The 18103-nt window shown below is 49.3% G+C and overlaps 1 protein-coding gene across 2 annotated transcripts in view; it reads left to right on the top strand.

The window, feature by feature from the left end:
- HK1 (hexokinase 1) overlaps window positions 1-18103 on the top strand; it is a 70859-nt gene that overhangs the window by 45560 nt on the left and 7196 nt on the right. The window contains exons 8-15 of one of the 2 annotated variants that reach the window (XM_067710715.1): window positions 1426-1581; window positions 4232-4465; window positions 6663-6967; window positions 8575-8723; window positions 9025-9144; window positions 10507-10602; window positions 12354-12453; window positions 16549-16732. In XM_067710715.1, coding sequence (XP_067566816.1) covers window positions 1426-1581; window positions 4232-4465; window positions 6663-6967; window positions 8575-8723; window positions 9025-9144; window positions 10507-10602; window positions 12354-12453; window positions 16549-16732 — 1344 coding nt within the window. The remainder of the gene's footprint in view (window positions 1-1425; window positions 1582-4231; window positions 4466-6662; window positions 6968-8574; window positions 8724-9024; window positions 9145-10506; window positions 10603-12353; window positions 12454-16548; window positions 16733-18103) is intronic. The other variant, XM_067710716.1, reaches the window with a different exon arrangement.

The raw sequence follows: 18103 nt of genomic DNA, 5'->3' as shown, positions 1-18103 counted from the left end.
GGGCAGCTAGGACTCAGAAGGGTGCTCTCCTGCCAGGGATCCTCAACACAGCTGTGGCTGGGGAGGTCCTGTCTGGTCCTGTCCAGAGCAGAACAATGAGAACCAGTGTTTCTCTGCACCTTGTTTTGGGGCTAGGGAGGGCCGCGTGCTCAGGTCCCAGCAGCATCCCTGGCTCCTGGGCCTGGCTCTGAATGGCACAGATCGTTTTGCTGTGTCACGGCCAGCTCCGGGCGTGCCAGCTGGGCTCCCTCTGAGGAGAGGCTGGCTGCCCGGATGTGGACCTGCCTCTTATCTGTCCTGCTCAGGGCTTCCTCCTTGCCCTTGGTCAGCCAGGATTCGGGACCTGGATCTGGCTCAGATATGTCATCGAGCCCCAGTCCCTGGCGGCCTCTCCCCTGCAGTGTTGGGCTCAAAATGCTGTTGCAGCCACAGAGCCCACACCTCCCACCACACCTCCCAAGGGAGGCGGGAGAGCGGATCCACTGGGACTGGCCTGTGGCTGAATGTGGCCGGAGCAGTAGGATGAGCTGACTGGTTTTAAGCTACTTGGAGCCCTCTCCTGGAGTGTAGGGGCCCATCACTGGGGAAGGAGTGAGTTCCCCAAAGCACGTTCCTGGTCCTTTTGGCTGGAGAAGATCATGGCTGCCAGGGAGGTGACCAGCGACAGAGGTCCCATGGGGAAAGGCTGAATTTCAGCCCTGTCATCTTCCCTTGGGGAAGACATTTTCCCTTTCTGAGCTGGGAAATGGAGAGAATACTTCCTGGCCACCTTCCCACAGGGATTGGAGAGCTTCCTGATAGGGTGATGAAGATGAAAGCCCTTTAAAAAGTACAGCATTGGGAATTCCCTGGTGGTCCAGTGGTTAGAACTCTGCGCTTACACTGCTGGGGCCCGTGTTCGATCCCTGGCCGGGGAACTGAGATCCTGAAAGCCGTGTGGAATGGCCAAAAAAAAAAATATATATATATATATATATGTGTATATATATATATATATATATATATATATATATATATATATATAAATAAAAATAAAATAAAATAAAAAATAAGGCATAAAGTTTTGTAAGAGATGATCATATTCTGCTCATTTCTGTCTGGGGGCCTTCTCGTCAACCCCAATCTAAATCCTTATGTTTCCCCGCCTCCAGGCAGCCTTCCCTGCCGGCCCCTGCCCCTTGGTGGTCTCCTCCTGTTTCCTACCCTGGGGGTGGGGGTGGGGTCTGGATGACCCCTGTTCCCCCGCTGTGTGCTCGCTGTTTGATCACACAAGTGCGTGGTCTTGCCTGCCAGTGAGAATGTGAGCTTGTGAGGGGTTGGGCCGTGCCTTCCTCTCCTTTTGTGTCTCTCTCACCCTTTAAGAGCTGCCCCACTGGTGGGTACGTAAGAATGACTGACAAGTGTCTGGGCGCTTTTCTCCTGCAGGTTTGAGAAGATGGTCAGTGGCATGTACATGGGCGAGCTGGTCCGATTGATCCTGGTCAAGATGGCCAAGGAGGGCCTTTTATTTGAAGGGCGGATCACCCCGGAGCTGCTCACCAGAGGGAAGTTTAACACCAGTGACGTGTCAGCCATTGAAAAGTAGGTGCCTCCCCTCAAGGCTTTCTGGGGGTGCGGGGCAGAGAAGAACGACAGGCCCCTTGTTACCACTTAAGTCCTGGTTTGCTGGGCTTCTCAAGAGTGTGAGGGCTTTCTGGGCCAGTCTCCCCTCTCTCTTAGCTCACGCATCCTGGGCTGCTCTCCCTGCGGGCACCTGGTGGCATTAAAGAGCCATTTAGTTAGCAGCAAATCCTTTGTGGATGGTTTAGTTATGAAAGTAGCCTCTTCTTCACTCTGCACCACACACACACACACACACACACACACACACAACACACACACACACAACACACACACACACACACACACACACACACACACCTCTGCCTGATTAGAATCCTGTTGGTGAACAGGAGCTGACTGAGCCCAGGTTCGGTTAATTCCCCCTTGGGATATCGGGACCTTCTCCAGACAATGTTCCAGGGAAACATAGTGACCTCAAGATCATTAGGTGTTCCCTGAAAAAAGGGTTCTGTAACCAATAGGATTGGAAAATACTTAGAGAAGTACAGTATTCATTAGCATATTAAAGAAAACCCAGTTCACCTTGGTTAACTGGTCATTTCCCAAATTTCCCTTGTGCCTGAAACACCCTCTGCCTCCTCCCTCCCCACTCTGTCTCGGCCCCCACATTCTCTCACTTGTTCACCGCCACAGGTGTTCCCTGGCACAAATTTGAGAAACATTGGTTAACAGATGAGATAGGACAGATAGACATAGAAGGATAGTCCAGCCAGCCCCCTGGCTGCTACCTTTTGTCCTCAACATAAGAAACCCAGACTTCTCTGTCTCAACTGTTATTTGCAGGCCTTGGGTGAACTTGATGCCAGGCAGTTTGGTGTAGTCAGGCGGCTCCACATTTGAAGGGCTCCTGTCCTGTGGCCAGTTCCGTGCGCCACTAGATTCTATTCCTGGTTCAGGAGACTCCACGTAGCCGTGTAAGGCCACCTGTTTTTTTTTCTTTTTTTTGCGGTACGCGGGCCTCTCACTGTTGTGGCCTCTCCCGTTGCGGAGCACAGGCTCTGGACGCACAGGCTCAGCGGCCATGGCTCACGGGCCCAGCCGCTCCGCGGCATGTGGGATCTTCCCGGACTGGGGCACGAACCTGTGTTCCCTGCATCGGCAGGCGGATTCTCAACCACTGCACCACCAGGGAAACCCATGGCCACCTGTTTAAGGATAGGGCTAGCTTGGTGCCAGAAATGCCCTTTCATTTCCACACGAGGCGGTCATCCCACTGCCCCTGCTGTGGTCCTAGAAATTCAGAGCCAGTGGCATCATAGCTCTGGCTATAATGTAAGTGGAGAGGGGTTTATCTGAACTTACTCTTATTTCCCATCCGAGTCCTGGCATTTGTCCTAGGATCTCTCCTTTAGGAGCAATTGGTACAGAGCTACAGTCAATAGGGAGGCACACTACTGAGTTTCCAGTCATCTCTGTTCTCAAGTCACCTGGTCAACTGTTGGGAGGGGAGGGAGAAAGAGGCTCATGGTTTGTCTTCAGAATCATTGACAAAGTCAGGAAATGCCTGCCTTCCTCTGGGCCTGTTTCTGGTGTTGGCTCTTAGGTTACCAAGAAACAAAACCCCCTTGAACTAGCTCAAGAAGGCATCTATATTGTAGTAAAGTCTATCTCAAAAATAACATCTTACCAGTGCAGATGTTGGAAGCATTCTCTTTAAAATCAGGAGCAAGACAGTATCGCCTGTTTCTATTCCGCATTGTCCTGGAGCCTTAGCCAAATTTTTTTTAGGAAAGAAAAAGAAATTAAAGGCATAAGAATCAAAAACAGAGGAAGTAAAACTGTCATTATTTGCAGATCGTATTTGTTTGTATGGAACACCAAAAATATCTAGACAAGTGATTAGAATAACAGGAGAGGTTAGGAAGATATCTGGAGATAAGATACAAAAATTATATTTCTATATATTGACAGTAATTAAAATATGTATATATTTTAAAATCTTTTATTTTAGAATATTTTTAGACTTACAGAAAAATTACAAAGATAGTACATATCCCTCACCCAGTTTTCCCCACTGTTAACATTTTACCTTAATATGGTGTATTTAAAATATGTGTGTGTGTGTGTGTGTGTGTGTGTGTGTGTATAAAGAATATATATATCTTCTTTTCTTTTTTAAAGACCACATCTACAATAGTAATAAAACTATACACTGGAGTGAATCCAGCAAAAGATATACAAAGAATGTATGTATGCAGCGAATTAAAATTTGACTGGAAGACATCAAGGAAGAATGTGTAAGAATGCAGGGGCAACTCACAGACCCAAAGAGCAGGAGATTTCCCCCAGGCCTCCTGGGCACTGAGCCCTGGGGTGGAAGCATCTATTTCTCCACCTGTTCAGGGCCCAGGTGGTCTGGCTTGTTCACTTCTCTCCGTTTGTCTGACATGGCATAACCCAGCCTAGTACAGTTTTTCCTCTCGCTGCCTCCTGACTTCTTACGGAGGAGACCCTTTCTCAGGCTCTTCTAAGGCATTTGACTGCCTTCATCCCATGTCGTACACACATGGTGAATGGTGAGTTCACCTCTCCAGGACCTTCAAACCTCAGTGCTTTGCACTGCCTGCTGTGGTCCTTAACTCACAAGTATTGGCCTCTGACCTCACAGGAATAAGGAAGGCCTCCACAACGCCAGAGAAATCCTGACCCGCCTGGGAGTGGAGCCATCTGATGACGACTGTATTTCGGTCCAGCACGTGTGCACCATTGTCTCGTTCCGCTCTGCCAACCTAGTGGCTGCGACGCTGGGCGCCATCCTGAATCGTCTTCGAGATAACAAGAGCACACCCAGGCTGCGGACCACGGTTGGTGTCGACGGGTCTCTTTACAAGACGCACCCACAGTGAGTCTGCCCTTTGCTATAATTGGCACTGAATACCCGCCTGGGCTAAGGACTTTCTCCAGAGGGCAGACTTTTGCACCCAGTGAAGGTTTCTGGCAGACAAGATAATACGTAGTTCTGGGCAGAAAGGTCAGAGTTGCCCACCTGGGGAAGTATCCAGCCCTCAGCCCTGGTGTTGCTTCTGCACTGCACTGTCATCTCTCCTCATTTCGTAAGTCTTGGTAGAGATTTCTATAGCTGCCAGGAGCACTGGGTGGAATATGTCTGTATCTTGAATTCTCTTGCTTGTCTGCATTTCATCAGGGACCTTCATCCTCACTGTAGCTCGGGTCATAGGTGTAGTGCCCACATTCCTATTTTAGAAGCTCTGATGAGTTTCTAAAGCCCCTCAAACCCTCAGATAGTACTTTTTAAAAATGGGTAACTTGTTGATGCTTTGCATCTGAGAGACAGAGAGGGATTAAGTTGTTAAGTGGTCCCCATTGATGCTGCCTTCTTGTCTATTGGACGCCTTAGTGTCAAAAGCCTTCTGTGGCCACTAAGGACATGGCCTGAATCTATTAAAAAGGCTAAAGGTGAATTCTAAGTCTTCATGTTCCGAATTTTAACAAGAACTGCCTGCGACGTGATTTTTTTGTACAGGATCTCAGGTATTTCTCCCATTGTATATACAATGTGCCTGTGAAGTGGCCTTGCAGATACTGTGCCTTCGTACCCAGTTCTAGTAACAGTTAAATAAGGATTGACTTAAACTGAAATAGTTCAGTGTTGCTGAGGGGATAGGGTTTGAGCTAGTTAGCTGCTATTATCTGCCAGGTTCATAATTTTATTTCTTTATATTCTTAGAGTTTTTGTCAAATTCTTGATAATGCAATTAGCCATCTTTTTTTTTTTTTTTTTAATTTCTTGGCTAATTTTTGGACAAGACAGCTTAGGGATTTACATCACATTAAAATAATTTTCTACTTGCGGTAAAATACGCATAATATAAAATTTATCATCTTAGACATCTTTTGAGTGTACAGTTCAGTAAATTTAAGTACCTTCACACTGTTGTGCAGGCATCACCACCAGTCATCTCTAGTATTTGCCTTATGTATTGAGGTGCTCCTGTGTTGGGTGCATAAATATTTACAATTGTTATGTCTTCTTCGTGGATCGATCCCTTGATCCTTAACACCAGTCATCTCTAGAACTCTGTCATCTGCAACATCACATTTTAAAAAATAACTTTGATTAAATACTGATTATTTCAGGAATAAAATATTTTTGGTATAGAAACTTCAGGTAGTTCAGAAAATTACAAAGAGAATAGAAGTCATTGTTAACCCCATCCCCTGGAGTTGACCGCTGTTAACATTTTGAGGTTCCGATTTCCCAGTTTCCCATGGCAGGCAGCCTTCCATACTTATAACAGACCTCAGACCTGGAGAAAGTTCTGTGTCTCACTGAGTCCTGTCCTAAAGTCCTCTTCTAACCACTAAAAAATATCCCTAGTCTTGGGGGCTGAGGGAAAGGGCCAAGTGAAAATGGAAAACAAGAGAGATTCTTGCTTGATTGAGCCCTTGCTCAGCGCCAGTTATTCATCGAAGATGTGATGAACTCACTGAGTTCCCACCACATCACTGTCAGCCAGATGCTGTCATCCACATTGACTCCAAGGTTAAGTAACAGAACAAGGCCCCCTGGTACGGAAGTGGGGACACTCACCCTATCTCCTGGTCTGACTTTTAAACGCTGGGCTCTTTTGGGTTGTTTCTTGACCACTGTGCTGTATTATCTTCTTGTCATGGTAGACAACATTTTTGTGGACCCTGAATTTTCTGTATTTGATATTCTTTTTTTTGTTTGTTTTGGCCTCGTGGCGTGTGGGATCTTAGTTCCCTCACCACGGATCAAACCTGTGGTCCCCTGCAGTGGAAGTGCAGAGTCCTAACCACTGGACCACCAGGGAAGTCCCTCGATACTCATGTAACAATGAGAGCCCTCTCTTTTTATGTGTCACTGTGGGTGATTTCAGTTTCCCCTTTTTACCTGTCTGCATTTGGTAACTTTTCTACAGTGGATGTGTTGTGTGACTGGAGTAATGCGGAAAGCAAGTGTAGAAAATGGAATTAAGGTGTACAAGAAGAAAGAAAGGGGTCCTGGAGGTCCCTACAGTCCGGCTCAGTCGGCTATTGTGGCCTCCACACCCCAGGTATTCCCGGCGTTTCCACAAGACCCTGAGGCGCTTGGTGCCCGACTGCGATGTGCGTTTCCTCCTCTCGGAGAGTGGCAGCGGCAAGGGGGCTGCCATGGTGACTGCGGTGGCCTACCGCCTGGCTGAGCAGCACCGGCAGATAGAGGAGACCCTGGCCCACTTCAGTCTCACCAAGGATACGCTGCTGGAGGTGAAAAGGAGGATGCGGGCCGAGATGGAATTGGGGCTGGGCAAGCAGACGCATGACAAGGCCGTCGTCAAGATGCTGCCCTCCTTTGTCCGGAGCACTCCCGATGGGACAGGTGAGGACCTCTGTTGGGGGCTGACACGCCCCTCCCGCGTCTCATACCAGTGGCTGAGTCACGGTGGGGCTGCAGGGTGGTTGGCTTCTCCAGTGGATGCTCTACACTGGGGTGGCATGATTTTGGCAAGAGCTACAAACTCACTCAAACCTCTGTCTTCCATTTTTACCACCGACTTGCCGTGTGTGTGACTCAAGGCAGTCTATTTCCCCTGGTCCAGCCTCCCAGGCAGGCGCTGTCTCTAAAACCACAGCCCTGTTCAGAATTAGAAAGTGTTCTTAAGAGAACAGAGCTGGGCAGATCCCGAAGCACTGAGATTGCTATAGGGCCTCTGATAAACACAGGAAAGTAGAAGAAGGATAAACACTCACTGCCCCTTCCTAGGTCCTGGTGGAGAGGCACACAGAGGCCTGGGCATTGTTATACCCGGGTAGGTTGGAGCTCAGCGTCCAACCCCGTACTGCTGACCTTGCTGGTCCTGTTGGAGCTGAGCACTGGGGGGATGCTGATGACTGTTTGTGATATGAGTATGTCCTCTGTGTAAGCTACTTACTCTTGCATTATAAACCACCGTGAAACTTAGTGGCTTTAAACAGCAACCACTTATTGTGGCTTAGGGGACCCTGGGTCAGCAACTTATTGTTGCTCCTCTGGGCCAGGCTTGGCTGAACTTTCATTCATGCATCTGCAGCCCCTGGGAGGCTCTCCCTTACATGTCCAGCATTTGTCTGTCAGCTGGGGTGTAGGAGTGCCTGGCCACGTGTCTCATCCTCCAGTGGGCCGCCGGGCTTGTTCACATGGTAACAGCAGGGTCCACGAGGGAGAGGGAGACCTCAAAGCCTCTTGGAGGCCTAGGCTGGGGCTGGCTCAGCTCCGCTTCTGCCACACTCTGTTGGCCAAAGCAAGTTATAAGGCCAGGCCAGATCCAAGGGGAGGCGGAAATAGATTCCATCTTTTTTTTTTTTTTTTTTTTTTTTTTTGCGGTACACGGGCCTCTCACTGTTGTGGCCTCTCCTGTTGCGGAGCACAAGCTCCGGACGCGCAGGCTCAGCGGCCGCGGCTCACGGGCCCAGACGCTCCGCAGCATGTGGGATCTTCCCGGACCGGGGCACGAACCCGTGTCCCCTGCATCGGCAGGTGGACTCTCAACCACTGTGCCACCAGGGAAGCCCAGATTCCATCTTTTGACGGGAAGAACTGCAAAGTCACTTTGCAAAGAAGCCTGCGTACAGGGAGGAATGATTGTGGCCATTTTTGTAACACTCTACACATTGACATATATTATTAATTTTTATATGAGGTTCCCTAAGATCAGGTCATCGTTGCCAAGCTTTTTAGTAGCCTGGTAAAATCTATTTGTTTACTGTGACAGGTGCTTCATCTATGGGGCCTTTTGTCCTTCTAGTGTGGCTCAGAGGCTGCGGTGGTCATGAGTTGGTGCCCACCCTCTCTGAGCCTGGGCTGTGTGCTGAGGGAAGACTTAACAGCTTCTCCCCTATATTTAATATGCGGCCTCCTCCCTTGAAAGTCTGACGTCTTGGGGCTACTGGCTGCCAGGAGGCAATACTAACTCTTCTTGACCTTCTTTATGTTCTTGACCACAACAGAGCACGGTGACTTCCTGGCCCTGGATCTTGGAGGAACGAATTTCCGCGTCTTGCTGGTGAAAATTCGTAGTGGGAAAAAGAGAACAGTGGAAATGCACAACAAGATCTACGCCATTCCCACGGAAATCATGCAGGGCACTGGGGAAGAGGTGAGACAGGTTTGCTTTTATACCACCGTGGCATATGTGCGTCACAGACCTGGCCAGTGGCATCGGGCCCCAGAACCTGCATGTGATACATGCTGCTGTGCAGTTGTGTCTGTGTGGCCCGAAAGCATCAGGTACATTCAGCCATGCTGGGCTTAGGATGCTCAGGGGCTGGGAAGATACTAGGGAGGGGGGCTTGCTCTGCACGTGTCGGGGGCGGGTGTGTATGTGTGTGTACTTGTATGTATGCACTGAAGGTGTGAAACTAGAGGATACATGAGTAAGCCCTTCCTTTCTCCTAAAGCTGTTTGACCACATCGTTTCTTGCATCTCTGACTTCCTGGACTACATGGGCATCAAGGGCCCCAGAATGCCTCTGGGCTTCACGTTTTCGTTTCCCTGCAAGCAGACGAGCTTGGATGCGGTGAGTCTCCTTTTTCCAGGCATCAGACACCGGGCGGTGCTGACTGTCCCTTGGCCAGTGTGGGTCAGCTCTTGAAGCCTCCTCCAGCCTCTGTGTCCTCCCTCGATTCTGGGACAGTTTAGCTGTCACAGTGGGTTGACCCAGGTCTTACGCCACACCCTCCAGCACATCTTAAGACTCTACTCTTCTTTTATCTTATCATTTAAAGAATTCACCTCTTCTGGGAAGCCTTCTGGTCCTCCAGGCAAAAAGAATCTCACCCTCGTGAGTGTTCCCTGTTTCCTCTCATGTTGCCTGGTTATAGCACTTCTTACACAGTTTTTAGTGATCTTTGGTGTCTCTCTTTTCTGCGACGTTGTATGCTCCTTGAGCCGAGGACCTGTGTTCCCCACAGGCCCTAGCACAGTGTGCTATCAGAGAAGATGCTTAATAACTGTTTATTCAATAAATGGAATGAACCAGGGCTCAAGGTCAGGGCTTGAGCACCTGCTGAGGACCACGAGCTGTCCACACAGTTCCTGCCCTCAGGAAGCCGCCAGTCTAGTGGAGCATCTCAGCCTACTCCAACAACACCGGCACCATGCTTAGGGGTGTTGGCAGGCCCGGGGGGACGTTCTGTGTGGAAGGGAGCGGTTGTGCAGAATCATGCAGGCGAGACCCATTCTCTGTGTTTTCACAGGTAGAGGTATGGCCAGGGAGCAGGCCCCGATGTTGGCATCACATCACACGGGACCTTAGGCCAGGGTTTGAGGCACATGATTGGCAGCACTTGGCAAGCTGGGCAGGGCCACCTGCCTCTAGAAGCCAGTTAATCCAGACACGGTGCTGACTCGGGTCTTTTTCCCTCTTAATAACTCCTTCAGATCTCAACGGGTGGATCCATGTAAACTTGGTTTTGCAGTTTTGAAAAGGTCTGGTGGTTTTTACAAGCCGTTCACTTATGCCGTCATCATAGTGAGGACACACCCAGCAAGTGTATACACTACACTCCAATCAAACCTAAAGTTTACTTTAGGTAGTAACAGTGTTCCTAAAAATTTGCATTTCTCCACTTATGTTTTTGGCAGACTGTTCTTCAGAGGAGCTAGTTGGTTATACCACGGGCAGCACCATTAACTTTCTATGCCTCAGTTTCTCCATCTGTGAAGTGGGGATTACAGACCAGACCACTGTGAGGACAGTGAGAGGGGGCAGGCCTGCGGAGGACTCTTTGTATTTTATTGGTTTATGCTTAAGATGTTCCAGCATCGTCTCACTATAAATTCTTAGCAGGTGTTTACTCCGGAAGGAGGGGGTGGAATTTTGTATTCTGCCTAGAAGGATTAATGACACAGGACTCTCCCACTACCCTTCCTATTGCAGGGAATCTTGATCACCTGGACGAAAGGTTTTAAGGCAACTGATTGCGTGGGGCAGGATGTAGCGACCTTACTGAGGGATGCGGTAAAAAGGAGAGAGGTAACTATTAAAAGGATGTTTTTAAAAATCTTTCGTGGGCTTCCCTGGTGGCGCAGTGGTTGAGAGTCTGCCTGCCGATGCAGGGGACACGGGTTCGTGCCCCGGTCCGGGAGGATCCCACATGCCGCAGAGCAGCTGGGCCCGTGAGCCATGGCCGCTGAGCATGCGCGTCCAGAGCCTGTGCTCCGCAACGGAAGAGGCCACAACAGTGAGAGGCCCGCGTATCGCAAAAATAAAAATACAAAGAATTCATACGATACAGAACCCTGTGACAAGGATATTAAGGTTTCCCCAACTGATGGCAATAAAAGAGAGCAATAGGTTTCCCCAACTGATGGCAATAAAAGAGAGTTTTGTGTTATTAAAGGATAGTTTAAGGAATGTAAAATCATGGCTCTCCTCCAGCTTGAAAAAGGGAAAAGCAGCCCCTGGCAGGGGGGCACAGCCGGGCACTGCCGCAGAGCACAGCCGTCATCACAGCCCCCTTGCGACCGCGATGGAATCAAATGAGCAGGAAGCGCTGCGTCATCATGGCAGAACTTGGCACGTGCTCAGAGATGGCCCTGCTTCCTGACAGCATCCAGTCCTGAGCAAAACCCCACTTCTTAGAACCCTCCCTAAAACCACCAGCACAGGCTCAGATCCTATAACTGTGCTTTCTAGTACTTTCTGGCACGCACCATGGGATGTGTTTGCCTGTGTTGCAACCAACCAGTCAGGAAGTGCAGGTTTTTCCACTGTGGGTATGTTTCTGGTGGTCTTTGGCTGGAGGACATTGACTGACAAAATATAAAATGAAAAATTCCGAAGTTTTTATTTAACTCATTAATTAATGAGGGAATCAGAAGTTAAAAAAAAAAAAAAGGTCCGTTCAAGTGTCTCCAGTTCAGAAGAGCAGATTAATTAATATACACAAGCAGTCAGGGAGGCTGAAATATATGGGTTGGAAGAGGGATCGATTGTTCCTGGAAGAGGGTGCTAGACGACAGCTAATATTTCTTTGAAAAGAAACCTGATGCCCTCTTTTTGCCCATTTCACAACTCTTAATCTCATTGTTCTTCCAAGGTACTTTCCATGCATATACCAACGTACACACATTTAAAAAATGGGAGTCATACCGTGTATACTATATTACAGCTGGCTTTTTTCACTTGCTATGAAATAGGAGTCTTTCGTGTCACTACCTAGAGGCCAGCCTCATTCACTTTCTTGGCTGTGCAGAATTCCAGCGTTTGCCCGAACCAGGCCTTACATGCCCCTTTTGATCTAGATTTGGGTTGTTTCTCCTTCTGGCTCGAATAAGTCACGCAGATACCCTTGGATGTGCCTTTGTGCACCTGTATGCTTGTCTCCGAAGAACAGATTCTGAGACATAGATTTGGTACTTCCATTTTGCCCTCTGAAAGGCTATAATACTTTAACCTGCCAAGAGAAAGAGTTACTTGGCCATTGTCCCTTGTCTCTTCTCCATTCCACAGTGCCCACTGGGCTGCCTCTCTAGGACTCATGGCCATCTGTGAAATGGGTAGAATACTTCCTTTCTTCAGAGCTCAAGCGTCAGATACATCAGTAATAGTAGATGTTTAGTGAAGAAGCATTTCATTACCTTTCACAGGCTGGTAAGGAAACTATTTCAGATGACGCACCAGCAGCTTTCTGACTGCAGTGCAGCAGAGTGACCCTGCAGAACTCAAGCCGGGCAGCGCTGTCCCTCCCCTAAAGCTAAACCTGTGTCTCTTTCTTTCCAAAGGAATTTGACTTGGACGTGGTGGCTGTGGTCAATGACACGGTGGGCACCATGATGACCTGTGCTTATGAGGAGCCCACCTGCGAGGTTGGACTCATCGTAGGTGGGTGTCCTGGAAGGTCTTTTTCTGGGGCAGGGTAGGCTGGGTTTTCCTGTTCTGTGGGGCCCTGAGCCAACAGTTCAGCCCTCGGTGTGAGACAGTATATCTGTCAGCACTGTCCCCTTAACCCACCTCCAGAGTTTCATCATGGCCTGAGGCTGCAGGGCTGTCCAGGGGTTTCCCCTCCCAACACCCAGCCCAAGAGGCTTCCAGTTGACTGTAAGCAGATTGTCAGCAGGAACGGAGCTCTCCAGGAGTGCTGCCCCCAGGTGGCTCACACGGCCCCGGCCCCCCGGCGGACAGGGTGGGAGTGCTTGGAGCTGGCCTCGTCAGCAGGGCTTGTAGGGAGGGACCCGGGCAGGTGTTGCGGGGCCGGGGCCTGTGGCTGGGAAGAAAGCAAGCCTCCTCTTCTCCTGACTGTGGAGAAGGGCCCGAGGGCAGTCTGGGCGCCATTTGGCCTTTAGCACCAATGATCCCAGCTGCTGAAGTGGGAGGCATATTACTGAGCCAAAACCTGGGTCTGCTCACCTGTGCACAGTAAAGCCAATCTACTGACACTGGGTTGTGGTGAAGGAAGAGTGCAGCATTTTTTATGTTTTGTTATGTTTTTGGTTTTTTGCTGGGGGGAGCGGGGATAGACAAAGAGGCACAGGACTGAAAGGGCAGCGTTTATTGTGAGGTGCCATACAAGGAGTCCAGGACAGCCAACGCTCAGGAAGCCCGAACTCCTCCATACAGTTCAGCACGGCCTTTTTATTTATTTTTATTTTGGCTGTGCTGGGTCTTCGTTTCTGTGCGAGGGCTTCCTCTAGTTGCATTGACCGGGGGCCACTCTTCATCACGGTGCGCAGGCCTCTCACTATCGCGGTCTCTCTTGTCGCGAGGCACAGGCTCCGGACGCGCAGGCTCAGTAGTTGTGGCGCACGGGCTTAGTCGCTGCGCGGCATGTGGGATCCTCCCAGACCAGGCCTCGAAACCCGTGTCCCCTGCATTAGCAGGCAGATTCTCAACCGCTGCGCCACCAGGGAAGCCCCCAGCACAGCCTTTTTAAAGGCCAGGTGAGGGAGGGGCATCTCAGGGTCTGTGATCAGCTCCTGCACAATTCTCTGATTGGTTGATGGTGAGGTAACAGGACGGTGTCACGGGTTAACATTAACAGTCCTTAGGCTCCAGCAGGCCTGGGGCTATGTTCTCAAGGTCATCAAGTAGCTAATATCTTCCATTTGGTGGGGGTTTTAGCATCAGTAAAACAACTTAGGGAATGTGCATCAGACACTATTATCTAGGTACTTCAGAGAGGAGCTAAAGTAGAGGATATGGGAGAGGGGTCTGTCCCGGGAAGGCCCCATAGGGTCCTGCTCGGTTAGAGGCAGAGGGATTATCTGGCTTTGCAGGTTGTTCCCTTATAATCCAAGCACAATAGGGGTCTGGGCCTTGAGAGCACAAGATTCCAGAAGCATCTTGATTTTAGGCTACAAGAAAAACATTTGCCTAACTGATGCTGTTCCTAATGTCAGGGATGCTGGGAAAAGGCCCGGTTTCTTAGCTAACACCTGCAGAGCATCCCTGGGCGGAGAGAGTCAGCAAGCAGCCTGCTGCGTGGACCTGGGAGATTGGGCGAAGGCCCCAGCAGGCTGCCTTCCTGGTGCCAGGAAGCCCTTTTCATTTGTTAAACCACTTTTGGCTCCTGTAGAAATTTTAAAAAGCTAGGGAGCAGCCCCAGGTAAATGTCGTTTGGGGCCTGGCTTTGGGGCTCTTTGTTTCTTCCTTTCTTTTGCAAAGCTTTCTTTCTCCACCCGGCCCCTCCCTTCCTTCTGCTTATGAATGGGCTTAGGTGTGAAATGCAAAGCTAGAGTGGCACAGCACTTTCTCTGCTTGGGCCTGACCTCACCTTCCTGGCCAGAGGTCAGGCCCGCAAATGCCGGGGGTCCGGAGGTGGAGGGTGGGGGTAGGGGGTTCTCCCGCTGCCTTCAGAGTCACTCTTTCCCTCTGTCATCAGTTGATCTCTGCTCAGAACGCCCATGAGCAAGAAGTATAATTTACACGTTTTGGCTTTCTTTGCACCCCTTCCATTTCTGGGGCTCCTCTTCCCTCAGTTTTACACTTTGGGTGAAAGGGAGTCGAGAAAACAAAAATAATCCAGTTATGTTACCCGAAAACTGGGTTGGCTTCTTGGTGGGTGTCGAGCCAAAGGACACAACCAAACCAAAGATCAGAAGGAAGGATTTATTACTTGCAGCAAGTAAAGAGAACACTGGGGATCTTTCCCAAAGCAGTGTCTCCTCAAACAGAAAAATTGGGGAAGTTTTAAGCTAAGGGTACGTGCATATTCATGAAGGAGCTTGGGCAGAGGAGAATTCAGTATAGAATTGGGGCAGAGGTTGACAGAGTCCAGGCTTCAGTTGATTTAAGTCACGAGGGTCAGGAAAGGTCAACATCACCATCCCTTAGGTTACACTTGATCTGGTGGTTGAGTGCCCAGCGGGGGTTTAAATTCTGCAAAACAGCTCAAGAAAGTGCTTCAGGCTAATCTTTACCACTGAAACAGAGCTAGGAGTCTTTACAACTGATTTATGATCTTTGCTATTGTTACTTCTCATGCCTGGTAACAGTTGGTCCTTTCGTTCCCTTCAAATCATTATTACTGAGACCTGTTCAAGAGCAAGCATTGTGGCCAGGCTTAGACCACAAAATGGTTTAGGCCAAAATGGCTCCTCTTATATCAAGAGAGTCATGCCTGTTTGTCTTTCTCTGGAGACCCCCTACCCTATCTGCTTACAATTACACAGTCAGAAGCATCTGTGAATTCTACTTAAGTTTCTTTAAAGGGCATAAAACAGCCAGAGCCCACTTGTCTAGCTGGTAGAGGTGTCCTTGTGTCCCTTAAGGATGTTGAAAATCCATCGACCTCTGTCTCCCACCCAGGGTGTGTCCACGGTGCTCGAGGGCCTTGCGGCTGCAAGTGTAATCCCTGGCCACCTGCGAGTGTGTTAGAAATGCAAGGTCTTAGGCCTCACCCCAGACCTCCTGAATCAGAAAATCCATCTTAACAGCTCCTCAGGGGATTCAGGTGTATGTTAAAGTATCTGTGTGAGAGACTCCTTGGTTAGTTGACTGGTTTTTAAATTTCCCGTCCATTCACTGAGACGAGGCCAGTGACCACAAGTTTGGATGTCTGGCTGTTAAATCTGCTGTGAAAGTTTTAGAACGCTTCCTCTCAGCATCTGTACCTAACTATTCCTAGTCGAGAACAGCAAACAGTTTGTGGTCCAGCCCTAGTCCTTGGGGGGCCACAGTCTGACTAGCCCTGCCCTGGGGAGGTCAGGGATGGAGATCAGAGGCTCCTGGTCCCCTGGAAGCCGTTTGTCTGTTTGTGTGTATACAGTGTAGGGGTGCACTCAGGGAAACATCCCTTTTCTCAGGAGAATCATCAGAATCTCAAAGAGATCTGTGATACCAAAATGGTGAGGAGCCATTGCTTTAGAAGGGCACCGTTGAGGTGCTCAGGACACTGTCCTTCCCTGAACTAACTGTGGGCCTCATTCTGGAACACACAGGAGAGTTCATTCAGGCAGAGTCCACGGCCAAGTTTGATAAGAAAAGATAAGTGGACATGCATGGTGGGGTAGTAGACAACCCCTCCATGTAATATTTTATATGTATGTGTGTATATACATATAAATGCAGTATATGTGTGTGTGTGTATATGTGCAGAGAGAAGGAAAGAGAAATAGAGAAATGTCCTTCCAGTCTGAATGCTGCCTGAACTTCTACCATTGAAAATACATCCCTTTGTTGTAAGACCATCTTGTATTAAAATAAACAGAGCCCTGTGTGGACAGGTAAACACACGAGGCTCTCGGTGTTGATGTCTTAGTATAAAGTAAGTTAATCAAATGCTCTGGGCAGTTTTAACTCTGATTTTGCCTTTATATTTTGAGATTTTTCCTGGAAGACATTGGGAAAGTGAAGCTATTACTTTGTTCATCTCAAACGTGTGCCCCTCTCTGTGGAGCCCCAGGCCCCACGTCTATCTGCAGTCCCCCTACCCACTAAGCATGGTGGTGTGGCCATTCATTCTCTCCTCGTGTATTCCAGGGACGGGCAGCAATGCCTGCTACATGGAAGAAATGAAAAACGTCGAGACGCTAGCAGGAAACGAGGGCCAAATGTGTATCAACATGGAGTGGGGCGCCTTTGGGGACAACGGGTGTCTGGATGACATCAGAACGATCTATGACAAACTGGTGGATGAATATTCTCTAAACGCTGGGAAGCAAAGGTAATCCCACCTGGTGGAGGAGACGGGATGGGAGGGCATTCTGCCTGTTACAACGGAAGAAGTTTCTAGGAGTGGGGTTTGCACAAAGCCTGGAGACTGTGGTCCCTCAGGTTCACTCTTGACCTTGGCTTTTGGCCCAAGGAGAGCAGAGAACTTAGGGGTGGAGGGTGGTGGCAGCACATGGTACAAGATGGCCCAGGGTTGATGTTCTGTGCAGGTGCCTCTGGGGACAGGGTAGCAGTGGCCACACCACTCCTCTCAGTGACCGTGTTTATCCTGCAACATTCTGGCCTTCTCATTGCTCTCTGTTTCTTCCCCATCAGGCTAATAGAAATCTGTTGGTCAGCAGGTTTTTGCCTTGTTTAGTAGGACACATTTGACCTGCAGTTGTTAAAGGGCAAGGGAAATTAGGACGTCGCCAGTGGGAGTGGGGGGCTCCCCGTCACTGGTGAGGCAGAGGCCCGCCACCACCAATTCCTCCTTTTCCCACGGCAGACCTCCTGCACCACCTAGTGGCTAATTGGATCTTTGCAGCTCGGGTGTCAGGGACCCTCCCCAAGATGGCAGTGTCCACCCTTCCCAGCATAGAGACAAATGACCCCTTGTCTCAAGCTCCCAGGGATCAGGCCATCCTCTGCCGTAGCCAAGACGAGGTGGTCTAAGCCGTGCCCCCAGGAGCAGAATGAAGAGCTGGGGGTAATACCTCCCAAACATAAGTGATTCTCCAGCTGACCTCAAGATTTTTGTCTTTTCCAGATACCACCTACGCTTAATGTTTTTCTTTAAATCAGCTTGTATTCTTACATTTAATGAGGGAGGAAAACCAATATTACCATAAAATGGATATAGTGTAGAACAGCGTTATTTCAATCCTAGCTACTGTGCCTACCAACAGCTCTACAGGAAGACCCCCTTTGTTATAAGGGAGCTCAGTAGAGGTTGGAAGTGGTTAGAGCCATATCAGCATCAAACTTATCAACACCAAGGAGATGTCTCCTTGATGGAATGAAAAGGACTAGATGGGAACTGATGATAGGAGTTCTAGTTCATGTTTTTCCTGTGGACCACCCGAAGTCTTCTGGAGTATCCACATTCCAGTGGAGTCGTGCCAGCTTGGGGACACTGGGATGGGGTGTGTGCATGGAAGCATTTAAAGCCCATGCCATTTCTTGAGGCTCCTGAGCATGGAGAGGACAGGAATTAAAAGCCCCCACGAACAGGTGACCCTCAGGGGTGTGGTGGCCACCTGGGTCCTCCAGCCTGTGTGGCTTTATCACTCTGTGGGTACTTGACCAGCACTCTGGGTTTTGGCAAAACCTTCCAAAAATCTAGTGGGAACTTTCCCTGTGTTGTCTTGTTCCTTTAAGCCGT

The sequence above is a fragment of the Pseudorca crassidens genome, chromosome 16 (assembly GCF_039906515.1).
Source record: "Pseudorca crassidens isolate mPseCra1 chromosome 16, mPseCra1.hap1, whole genome shotgun sequence".
Taxonomy (NCBI): Eukaryota; Metazoa; Chordata; class Mammalia; order Artiodactyla; family Delphinidae; genus Pseudorca; species Pseudorca crassidens.
The sequence above is the reverse complement of the archived record's forward strand: the minus strand, read 5'-3'. Positions and strand labels throughout refer to the sequence as shown.